The sequence below is a fragment of the Oncorhynchus mykiss genome, chromosome 21 (genome assembly GCF_013265735.2).
Source record: "Oncorhynchus mykiss isolate Arlee chromosome 21, USDA_OmykA_1.1, whole genome shotgun sequence".
In the NCBI taxonomy this organism is placed as follows: Eukaryota; Metazoa; Chordata; class Actinopteri; order Salmoniformes; family Salmonidae; genus Oncorhynchus; species Oncorhynchus mykiss.
The window spans coordinates 29080255-29093056 of record NC_048585.1 but is presented as its reverse complement, the minus strand read 5'-3'; the positions used below and the strand labels follow the sequence as shown (position 1 = coordinate 29093056).

Here is a 12802-nt window from a genome sequence, read left to right as displayed (position 1 = left end):
TGCTTCAGCATGATAATGCACGGCCAAATGTCGCAAGGATCTGTACACAATTCCTGGAAGCTGAAAATGTCCCAGTTCTGCCATGGCCTGCATACTCACCAGACACATCACCCATTGAGCATGTTTGGGATGCTCTGGATCGACATGTATGACAGAGTGTCCAGTTCCTGCCAATATCCAGCAACTTCACACAGCCATTGAAGAGGATTAGGACAACATTCCACAGGCCACAATCAACAGCCTGATCAACTCGAAGCGAAGGAGATGTGTCATACTGCATGAGGCAAATGGTGGTCACACCAGATACTGACTGGTTGTCTGATCCACACCCCTACTTTTTTTTTAAAGGTATCTGTGACTTATAGATGAATATCTGTATTCCCAGTCGTGAAATCCATAGAATTGGCGCTAATTAATTTATTTCAATTTATTGACTTCCTTCCTTATAGGATCTGTAACTCAGCCAAATCTTTGAAATTGTTGCATGTTGCGTTTACATTTTTGTTCAGTATAGTTTGTTTTCTATTATAAGTAGCAGATATCGAACGTTGTAGTAAATTTGGTCCAAGCCAAAGCCAATCCTACAACAGACGGCTACGCTACGCAGTCCAACATCAGTGCAAATAAAGGGAATAGGGATGTGGCTTTTGATTCCCTCCTCAACAACAGCAGGCTGCTCTCTCTGTGTCCCCTCCATCCCGCCACAGCATCCACTTCAATCACTTTATTACATTCGGCAGGTGGCTCTCCCCCCAGTCACCCCCCTTCTGCAGCCATCCATCCCTTGTTTACTCACTCTTGTTCTTTCTCCACCACCCATCCCCCATCGGATCACCTCGCCCTCTCCTCCTATTCAGTCTCTCCCTCTCCTCCCTCTCTCCTACCTGTTCAGTGTTCTCATCCCTGCCCAATGCTACAGGCTGACAGAAGAAAGCACTCCAAATCACATTAGGCTGGCTGTGCTGTGTGATTGTATTAGGCCAGCAGCAGTATCAAGCCTGCAATTCAGGCCTATTATAATGTCCTGGCAGTTGAAGAAAGGGGGCTGAGAGTGGATTGAAGACCGAACGGCCGGTGCGGAAAATTACTGGCTGGAGATTGATTTCTGGCTCCGTTGAAAAGCTTGCTAAAAACAGGGAAAACAACCAGGGAGGTGTCTTGAGAGTCAAGAAAGAGGGAGAGGAGGAGGTTGAGAGGAGGAGAGACAGCATTATGCCAACGAGAGAGCTTTCGTGTTCCATTCAGGCGGCAGTTCGAGCCGAGGTGGCCATTCGTTGTGTTTTGCCAGTCTCATTGTACCTACAGTAGATAATTGTATATTCAACAGGTAGGCCTAAAGTTAGCCTACCGCCTACTCTCACCCTTAAAAACAATTGTATAGTTGTAACCAGATTGGACAGGATTGGTCCTGAAACTCTCCACAATAACAATTTCTGGTATTGGCGGAGTTGGGAAATTCCCACCAACATGATCATGTGAAACCCCACATGAAGTGAACTCAACACTGAACACACTGTGTGTGTGTGTGTGTGTGTGTGTGTGTAAAAGCCATATCTTACTCTGAGCCCCTGGCGTCAGTGGTTCTTTGCTGTGTGTGTGTGTGGGCTGGCACAAAAAAAAAACCTGCCATAACCGTAAAAATAAACACAAATAATCTGGAACGAACAGCTGACTGAAGACAGGACAGCCGTGCATTCGTAACATGACAAAACTTTGTTGCTCCTTGCTGAAAAAAACAATGTGTTGTAGCAAACAAGGCAACACCCCTGACAATGCAGCAGTATCACCTCTAACCTTGGCAATTTGACTGGTATACTCATGGGTACACTCGCAATGGCTGCCTGTTATTGTGATGCAATAATTTCCATGGTAATGTAGAATGCTAATGCAAATTATGTTAACTGATGTGGTTCATACAATGGAATGTATATTTTGTGTGTCAAAAAAAAAATCACAGCACATATTGATGGTTAGACTCCTTGATTTTGCTTCCTGCTTCGCTCCTAAGGGTACACTCACAATGTTGTTGTTGCTGTCATTTAGCAGACACTTATCCAGAGTGACTTACAGTTGTGAGCACATACTTTTTTCACTCATATTGGTCCCCCGTCGTAATCAAACTCACAACCCATGCAGTCATGGGTGGAGGAGAGGAGAAAATGGGCATAAAATGAACTTTTTATTTATTTTTGCTATTCAAAAAGTTTTACAGAGACCGCGGTCATTTGGCTGACCAATTACCGTCAGCCAAAATTCCATGACAGCCACAGCCCTAGTGTGTGTGTGTGTACTAGCTCTTATAAAAGCCACATGATCCACATGCATGGAGAAACAGGAGTAGAACTAATAAATATGTACAATGTGATTTCTGAAGAGGACATTGATTTTCTCTACCACCTCTCTTTCCCTGCATTGGTTCAATGCAAAATGCAATGAGACTCTTCCTGAGAAATTCACTGGAACCCCTGTCAGGGTACTGCAGTATAATGAAGACTACTGTTAATGTTAAAAGTCCCTCCAACCACAGCATATAAATACATTTGCATGGTACTTTGCTCTGCACTTGGCAGACAGAGTACTAGATTCACCGTTCAGTCACCAGCACAGAGTGCAGAAAACAGGGACCGAATGCATCATTGTTCTCTGTTAGCCTACTTGGCTTGCGTTTGGTACAATCTGTGAGGAATGATAACGAAGGCTACATTCCAAATGGCACCCTATTCCCTGTGTAGTGCACAACTTTTGACAAGGGCCCCTAGGGAGCTGGTCAAATGTGGTGTGCTATAGGGAATAGGGTGCCATTTGGGAGACGGACAGAGATCATCACACTGCTCAACATTAAAAAACAAGATCTTATTTTGTGGTTCATTGCATACCATTCAATAGCAATCTATACATAGACTATACAATGGCCTGGTGTTCCTACTATACACAATCCCTTATCCATACATTGAATGGTAAATTGCATCCCTGAATTACTTTATAGCTCACTAGCTAAATGTAGAATATTGAGCACAACAACATCAACCCTAAGCTCTCGAAAACCCTTCTTCTCCGTATGTAAGGTTTTCAGCCATTACATTTGTCCACATTTGGCTCCATGTAAACTACAATTCTGACCATGTGTTTTAACGTTTAGAAACTTGAATAATCATCGCTTTCGCAACATTTTCCTGAAACGCATGCTAATACGCCCCTTATCTTTCATGTCAGCGAGAAATAACCTTTCAAATAATAAAAGATACACTTCCTGTTGCAGTTTTGCACAGATCCATACACTGACGAACTACACTTCCTCCACAGTTAGCTTACACAAATTAAGAGCATGCTAGACAGCTAATTAGCACAGGTGGTGGCCTGTCATCTGTGAACGAGCGCTGTAACATGGAGATATGGCCATGCGGAAACACTAACCCTAAACCCAATAAAAAGGTGGCCCAGTACATCACTGGTGCCAAGCTCCCTGCCATCCAGGACCTCTATACCAAGCAGCGTCAGAGGAAGGCCCTAAAAATTGTCAAAGACTCCAGCCACCCTAGTCATAGACTGTTCTCTCTGCTATCGCAAGGCAAGCGGTACCAGAGCGCCAAGTCTAGGTCCAAGAGGCTTCTAAACAGCTTCTACCCCCAAGCCATAAGACTCCTGAACACCTAATCAAATGGCTACCCAGACTATTTGCATTGTCCCCTCTCTTTTACACCGCTGCTACTCTCTGTTGTTATCATCTATGCATAGTCACTTTAATAACTCTACCAGTGCCCCCGCACATTGACTCTGTACTGGTACCCCCCCTTATATAGTGTCACTATTGTTACTTTACTGCTGCTCTTTAATTACTTGTTACTTTCATTTCTTATCCATATTTTTTTTAATAACATTTTTTAACTGCATTGTTGGTTAGGGGCTCGTAAGTAAGCATTTCACTGTAACGTCTACACCTGTTGTATTCGGCGCATGTGACTAATACAATTTGATTTGATTATTAGTAGTTAAAATGTGCTGTTTCTTTATATAATCAAGGACATTTGATTTGAACTCTGTCTGCCAATCATTGGTTTGATTGAAGCCAAATCCAACCGGAGTGACCTTACATACAGTGACCTTCAAGTGACTACACCAATCAGTGAAGACTATGCCAGCATTTACCAACCTAGCGTGTTAGCAGAGGCTATAGTGGGACGTAAGCAGTGTCCGAGTCAAGTCAGACAGTTCTCAAAAAACAAGGACGACCCAGGCACTATTCATATAATTAAAATGCCTTTATTACAAAACAACATGTTCAATAGAACAAAATCTTTCCAAAAATATCAAGATAAAGGCATTTTAATTATATGAAGAGCACTCATTTTTTGATTACCCTTAACCAAAAAGCTCTTTCCACCTACAGAACAAACATCTACTAACTAGTGTGTCCTTGCAGTGCTTCCTATCCTCCCTTTTATTCTATAAGTCACTCACCCAGCTCTTTGAGGCTCTGAGTGATCTCAACACCACCTACACCTTCTACAGTAGGCCTAAATGAGGGGAGTTTCACCTTAGTGTCAGTAGAATTATAGTGAATGAGCAGGGTCAATCACCCAGTTTGTTGAGGCTGATCTGGGCAGCCTTGGGGATCTCATCACCATCTACACCAGGGTTAGGCAACCCTGTTCCTGGAGTGCCGCATGTACTGGAGGATTTTGTTCCAACTACACCTGATCAACTGAGCAAACTGATCAGTTCAATGATTGCCTAAATTCAACACACCTGGCCTTCCAGGTCAGCTAAATCAAAAACATGAAGTGCCTGCGGCACTCCAGGACCAGCGTTGCCTATCCCTGATCTACACTCTCTTTACAGTAGGCCCAAATGAGGGGAGTTAACCATGTCAGTGCTACAGTACCCAGTTCGTTGAGGCTTTGAGCAGCCTTGTCAGTAGTACAGGTGAACAGGCAGTGGTCACTCACCCAGTTCGTTGAGGCTCTGGGCAGCCTTGGTGATCTCCCTGCTTCCTCCCTGGAGCTGGCCCTGCAGACGCTTGGACAGGTACAGGATCCTGATGATCCTTCGCAGCAGATCACACGCCACCTGGGAAAAATAGGAAAATATATAACCAAACAAAATATAACCCCCTCTGAACCAGTCTTTCTGAATCTCTATGAGAAGATGTGAGTGAACGTCAAAACTAATATGGAAGGACCCTCTTTTTTCGTCATAATTGATTGAAGATCACTTATTGAAAATGATCTCGAATCAATCACTGTCGACATAACCAAGTATTTATTTTCCTATTGTAGCCTATACTGTAACAATAACACCAACCATGGGCATATCAATAGTGGTAATAATAACAGTGTGTCTAGCAGCATTGTGGAGCTGTGTCTGGGGCTGAAGGACACAGAGGTCAGCAGTGTGTTTGGGCTTAGTAGTGTGTTGGATGCAGCTGAGAGCTGGGGGTCTGTCCATTCAGCCTCTGTGTGTCTGTGTCTGTGATGTCTGTGTGTCCGTCCCAAGTGTCTGTGTGTCAGACTGATTGCTTTATCTGTGGGTGGCTGAGAAGCTTCCATTTTGTGAGCGAACACTAGACTAAAAGATAAACAAAGCACTCTCCTATTCCCCCTGGATTTATAGTCTGATCATTACCGGTCTCCTTCAGACCCACCTACCCCAGTCCCACAGAGACGGACAGAATATACACACACACCCTAACACCAAGGACATGACAGTCCCTGGGAGTGAAAAGTTAAAAAAGAGGAGGCTCAGATATTGGTCCCACAGCACCACTGTCTGTCTGTCTGTATAAAATAATATTAAACATTGCAACTATTCTATTCAGAAATCACAGCACCCTCTCCTTTCACAAACCAGGCCCGTGTTAAGATCCTACCAGCCTGGCATGCCTGCCTGCTAGTAGTATCTTCTCTGCAGGATGAATGTCTGAGGTGTAGTTAACAACAATAACACTCCACACACACGACAAAGCTGAGACAGAGCATCAGAAGACAGACAGAGCGAACAAAGAGACAGAGCCATGTCAGAGGAAAGAGCCAGTTAGAATCACAGTAACCTTTCTGACTGAAGCCATATTCCATCAATATTTAATAAGCCTTCCCCTCGACTCCACAGACAACGGACCTGCAGTGTGTGGGCAGTGTGCGTAAGTTGACAGAGCCTGTAAACGCAGAGAGTCTCTATTTCGCTCTCTAATCAGGCCGCGGTTACCCAGCCTCGGACAGGACTGGGTCAGGTTGATCACAAGAACAGGTCTTATTTTAAATCACCCGATTGCTTTTTACTGATTAAAAACCACAACAGTGATGTCACGGGTTAAGATAGCATCTGCAATCGGAGAACAGGATCAAAGTAATGCTGTTTGAAAGGTTGAGAAAACGTTGTAAACCTTTAACATGGCCTTTATGTATTAAAATAGTGGAGGATTTACCAAGAAAAACAGATGAATTTTACATAACAGCTAGGATTCCTGGTTTGAAGATCGCTCAGCCTCCATAAGCACAGTTCTATAAATCATCTATATAAATATACCTTTCTCCAAAGTGGTGGTGAGTGATTCCATAACGGCAGGCATGTGCAACAAGAGTAAAAGGGGTCATATACAGTGCCTTGCAAAAGTATTCACCCCCTTCGCTACGAAGCCCCTAAATAAGATCTTGTGCAACCAATTACCTTCAAAAGTCAAATAATTACTGAAATTAAATCCAACAATATATATATATATATATATATATATATATATATATATATATATATATGGGCAACACGGACTTTCAACTCCCTCCAAAAACTTATTTTCCCACATAATTTGCAAATAAATTCATTAAAAAAGCTACAATGTGATTTTCTGGATTTTTTCCCCCTCATTTTGTCTGTCATAGTTGAAGTGTACCTATGATGAAAATTACAGGCCTCTCTCATCTTTTTAAGTGGGAGAACTTGCACAATTGGTGGCTGACTAAATACTTTTTTGCCCCACTGTATGTATGTATGTATGTATGTATGTATGTATGTATATACATACATACATACATACATACATACATATATATACATACATACATATACACACACACACGCCTATACACATTCCCATATAAAAAAGAAAATAAATGAAACTTTGAACATCCCACAGAGCAGCATTAAATCCATTCTAAAAAAAAATGAAAGAATATGGCACCAAGAGAGGGCCGCCCACCAAAACTCACAGACCAGGCAAGGAGGGCATTAATCAGAGAGGCAACAAAGAGACCAAAGATAACTCTGGAGGAGCTGCAATGCTCCACAGTGGATGTTGGAGTATCTGTCCATAGAACTACTAAGCCATACACTCCACAGAGCTGGGCTTTACAGAAGAGTGGTCAGAAAAAAGCCATTGCTTGAAGAAAAAAATAAACAAACATGTTTGGTGTTCGCCAAAAGGCATGTGGGAGACTCCCCAAACATATGGAAGAAGGCATCTGACCAGATGAGACTAAAAATGGTCATCAAGGAAAACGCTACGTCTGGCACAAACCCAACCTCTCTCACATGACCCCGAGAACACCAGCCACAGTGAAGCATGGTGGTGGCAGCATCATGCTATGGGGGTGTTTTTCATCTGCAAGGACTGGGAAACTGGTCAGAATTGAAGGAATAATGGATGGCGCTAAATACAGGGAAATTCTTGAGGGAAACCTGTTTCAGTCTTCCAGAGATTTGAGACTGGGATGGAGGTTAACCTTCCAGCAGGACAATGACCCAAGCATACTGCTAAAGCAACACTTGAGTGGTTTAAAGGGAAACATGTAAATGTCTTGGAATGGCCTAGTCAAAGCCCAGACCTCAATCGAATTGAGAATCTGTGGTGTGACTTAAAGATTGCTGTAAACCAGCAGAACCCATCCAACTTGAAGGAGCTGGAGCAGGTTTGCCTTGAAGAATGGGCAAAAATCCCAGTGGCTAAATGTGCCAAGCTTATAGAGACATACCCCAAGAGACTTGCAGCTGTAATTGTTGCAAAGGTGGCTCTACAAAGTATTGACTTGGGGGGGGTGAATAGTTATGCACGTTTTAGTTTTCCGTTTTTTTGTCTTAGTTCTTGTTTGTTTCACAATAAAAAATGTGTTGCATCTTCAAAGTGGTAGGCATGTTGTGTAAATCAAATGATACAAACCCCACAAAAACCAATTTTAATTCCAGGTTGCAAGGCAACAAAATAGGAAAAATGCCCAAGGGGGTGAATACTTTCGCAAGCCACTGTAATATTTGTGGTATTTAACGGTCAAATAAATGTCAATGGGTAGATCGAAGCTTGCATAAAAACATATCATTGTTGTAAACCATTGAGTACAGGGCACTCATATCATTACAGCATGATAGACACTGACACCGGCTATAGCTACATTGTATTGACAGGTTAGAAGAGGACACCCCCAGAGCCATATACAGCTATATAGATCTCTATATGGCTCTGGGTTATTGTCATCTTTACAATTTAAAACAGGAGGATCCTGGAAACTGTCCAAGATGCATTAGGCGACCTTGACAATATGTACAGCACCTAACTTGACGTACCTATCTTGAAAATGGGGAGTGAGACAATAAAAACCCAAGCAAATACTGTCTATACATTTCACTACCTCAGAAACATGGAAATAAAGTCCAGTGCAGAAGTAGAGATAATGCCAGAGTGCTGATAACAATAGAGAGGAAATCTTCCCCCCTGCTATTGAGCCTCAGTCCACAGCCATACAACAATACAAAACCCATCAACACAACAGATAGTATTATGCCTCTCAAACACAAGGAGATGGATGGATACCTGCAATCTGGCGAGCTGGGCAGTCCTGGCTACAATCTTATTGTAGGGGTCAACGATCTTTGTCCTTATCCTACGAGAGAAAACAAATAGAAGGTTGAGTGCTGTTATTAGAGGTCTGATTTTTGAGGGTCTCTGAACACAAGGGTCATATTTTGCCTTGATCATTCCCTGTGATGATGTGTTATGGTCTGTTATAGGTTTGGAGTAGGTAGATAATGCACCTAACCACTAGGTAAGATGTTGCTTCATCACCATAATGGTTGAGATTGGGGTTATGTTAATCTGGTCCGAGATCAGTTGTTAACCTACCTGTCCACAGCACCCTGCAGAGCAGCAATCCTGGTCTGCATCATCTGCAGGACCCCTGAGAAACAACACACAAACATCTCACTCAATTTATTGACATAAAAATTATATGATTGGCTTTTATGTAATGATGGAAGAGTATAAGATGCTTTGTGAACTTTCTAAATGTATGCACTCAGCTGACTGTATCCTTGGTATTAAACACTTGAAACTTCTCTTGAGCTTTTGGTCTCAATTCCTTATTGCAAAGAGGTTGCAATAGCATTTGTCTTTTTAACAATAATACAACATTATTCTCTGTTCAAATAGAACACAATCACTTCAAAACTGAGACACTCGCTGACATTTTTTACAATCGTGTGACAGCAGCGCCCCTTATGGAATGTCAACAGCACTACAATGACAGCATATATTCCAGCATAGGGGTTCTCAAACCTTTTGGGGCTGGGGACCCCTTTTGTGATAGCAAATTGATCAGGAACCCCCTCATAATCAGAACACAAAAAAATGGTCTACACTGAGTTTAACTGTGACGTCTGCAGTGCATAGCCAGACTAATCTAGTCTTGTGCCAGGGGAAAGAACATTTAAAAGGGCCGCCATGGGGCAGAGATTTTTTGTTGCAGCTTTCAAGCTAAATACTGCAATTTAATACATTATGCCACAAACTTTAAATTACATTTACGTAAAAAAACTATATACAGTACCAGTCAAAAGTTAGGGTTTTCTTTACTTTAACTATTTTCTACATTGTAGAACAACAGTGAAGACATCAAAACTATGAAATAACACATATGGAATCATGTATTAACCAAATAAGTGTTAAGCAAATCAAAATATATTTTATATTTCATATTCTTCAAATTAGCGACCCATTGCATTGATGACAGCTTTGCACACTCTTGGCATTCTCTCAACCAGATTCATGAGGTAGTCACCTGGAATGGTTTTCAATTAACAGGTGTGCCTTATTAAAAGTTTGTTTGTGGAATTTCTTTCCTTAATGCGTTTGAGCCAATCAGTTGTTTTGTGACAAGGATAGACCACAATCAGAAGATAGCCCTATTTGGTAAAAGGCCAAGTCCATATTATGGCAAGCTCAAATAAGAGAAACGACAAGTGCAGTTGCAAAAACCATCAAGTGCTATGATGAAACTGGCTCTCACAAGGACCGCCACAGGAAAGGAAGACCCAGAGTTACATCTGCTGCAGAGGATACATTCATTAGAGTTACCAGCCTCAGAAATTGCAGCCCAAATAAATGCTTCACAGAGTTCAAGTAACAGACACATCTCAACATCAACTGTTCAGAGGAGACTGTGTGAATCAGGCCTTCATGGTTGAATTTCTGCAAAGAAACCACTACTAAAGGACACCATTAAGAAGAAGAGACTTGCTTGGGCCAAGAAGCATGAGCAATGGACATTAGACTGATGGAAATCTGTCCTTTGGTCTGATAAGTAAAAATTTGAGATTTTTGGTTCCAACCGCTGTGGCTTTGTGAAACACAGAGTAGGTGAAAGGATGATCTCCGCATGTGTGGTTCGCACCGTGAAGCATGCTGGAGGTGTTTTGCTGGTGACACTGTCTGTGATTTATTTAGAGTTCAAGGTATTACTTAACAAGCATGGCTACCACAGCATTCCGAAGCGATACGCCATCCCATCTGGTTTGCTCTTAGTGGGACTATCATTTGTTTTTCAACAGGACAATAATCCAACACACCTCCAGACTGTGTAAGGGCTATTTGAACAAGAAGGAGAGTGATGGAGTGCTGCATCAGATGACCTGGCCTTCACAATCACCCAACCTCAACCTATTTGAGATGGTTTGGGATGAGTTGGATCGCAGAGTGAAGGAAAAGCAGCCAACAAGTGCTCAGCATATGTGGGAACTCCTTCAAGACTGTTGGAAAAGCATTCCAGGTGAAGATGGTTGAGAGAATGGTTCAGAGAATGCCAAAGCTGCCATCAAGGCAGCATACCACCCTGCATCCCACTGCTGGCTTACTTCTGAAGATAAGCAGGGTTGGTCCTGGGCAGTCCCTGGATGGGAGACCAGGTGGTGTTGGAGGGCCAAAAAAATATGGCAGTGATTGGGGACATAACCCTGTGTAGGGTGCTGTCTTTCGGATGGGACGTTAAACGAGTGTCCTGACTCTCTGTGGTCACTAAAGATTCCCAATCTGTCCCTCGTATGGTTACCTAATCATCCCTAGTTTACAATTGGCTCATTCCTCTCCCCAGGTCGTTGCTGTAAATGAGAATGTGTTCTCAGTCAACTTACCTGGTAAAATAAGGGTTAATAAATAAAAGACAAAGGGTGGCTTCTTTGATGAATATAAAATATATTTTGATTTGTTTAACACTTTTTTGTTACTACACGATTCCATGTGTTATTTCATTGTTTTGATGTTTTCACTATTATTCTACAATGTAGTAAATCTTTTTTTTTTATAAAAAAAATTGAATGAGTAGGTTTGTCCAAACTTTTGACTGGTACTGTATATACTTGGTGGAGTACTGTGGATATCAATATCCCTGTGAGCCTCCCAGGCCCATGTTGTCCAGGATTACATTTTAGATGAATAATATTATATTTTATCCACAGTACTTGTATTGTATTACACAGGGATCAGTGGCTTTTGGACATGGATCCCTTGGCCAAAAGCCCCTAGGGGCCCGCAGACCCCAGTTGAAAACCCCTGTTCCAAAAAGTCAGAAGTGCCATGATGATGACAAAAACAAATATGTGCTAAAGGTGTGTTACCTTCCAAAGACTCAATCCCAGTAGCTTGAGCAAGTAACTCCTCATGCCTGGCTACAACCTGACAGGAGAAATAAATACCACAGTCAGGAAGTCATTCAACACATAAAGGAAAAGTGTCTTTCCTACAGAAAATGTATACATACCAGCCATCAGTATAGAACAAACTGACTGGCTGATTAAACTAATAATCTATATAGATATGTCACTATGGGTCTCACATGTGTGAGATACAGTTGTGTGTGACAGATGATAGGTGTCACGTATACCTGGCTGTGGAGCTCCTTGTCCAGCTGACTGATGCCCTGAGCCAGCTTGGCCAGCTGTTCTGCGATGACAGCATGGTGGATGGCCTGGGCTGTGTACGTCTTCACGTCAAAGTCCTCTATGAGAAAATCAGCATAGCATTCTGGAGAAGAGGTGGATAAAAAGGAACAATTTATTAGCCATCCACTTCCTGGATTATGTATTACCCATGGTAAAGCAACAATATGGCCACACACATTAAACTACAAACGTATTTCCAAAGACACTTTTATCACAAGTAAAGAATATTGAAAAACATAAACGATTATGACGCCTTGATGTCAGTCAATGATGGACTGCCCCGTCAACTCGGTAGCTTTCATTCCTGAACGACTACGGAGCTGATACACCTAGCTGAATAAAACAAACCATACACCTACATGAAGTAGAACTGATTGACAGAAAAGTATTGAAAATACATGTTAGAATACAGAATTTTACCATCACTTAACAGCAAATTCGTTGAAGCTCCTCCACTACCCTCCATGTTTTCCACGTCATCACACGATGACGTATAATTTCAGCGACAGGAAATGAACCAAACCAAACATTTTATTCTTCAAAAGAAAATATCAAACGATCTGTATTTGGTACCAAAGTTCATTGTGATAACGTTATTTATTTATACTTA

General features: G+C 42.0%; 1 protein-coding gene across 1 annotated transcript in view; it reads right to left on the bottom strand.

Annotated features, from left to right (window-relative positions):
- Window positions 1-12753, bottom strand: part of cog5 (component of oligomeric golgi complex 5) — an 87968-nt gene extending 75215 nt beyond the window's left edge. The window contains exons 1-6 of the mRNA XM_021577402.2: window positions 12613-12753; window positions 12135-12274; window positions 11869-11926; window positions 9104-9158; window positions 8795-8864; window positions 4947-5067 (exon numbers count right to left, since the gene is read on the bottom strand). Of these exons, the coding sequence (XP_021433077.1) occupies window positions 4947-5067; window positions 8795-8864; window positions 9104-9158; window positions 11869-11926; window positions 12135-12274; window positions 12613-12658 (490 nt within the window). The 5' untranslated portion in view covers window positions 12659-12753. The remainder of the gene's footprint in view (window positions 1-4946; window positions 5068-8794; window positions 8865-9103; window positions 9159-11868; window positions 11927-12134; window positions 12275-12612) is intronic.
- Window positions 12754-12802: the final 49 nt, after the last annotated feature.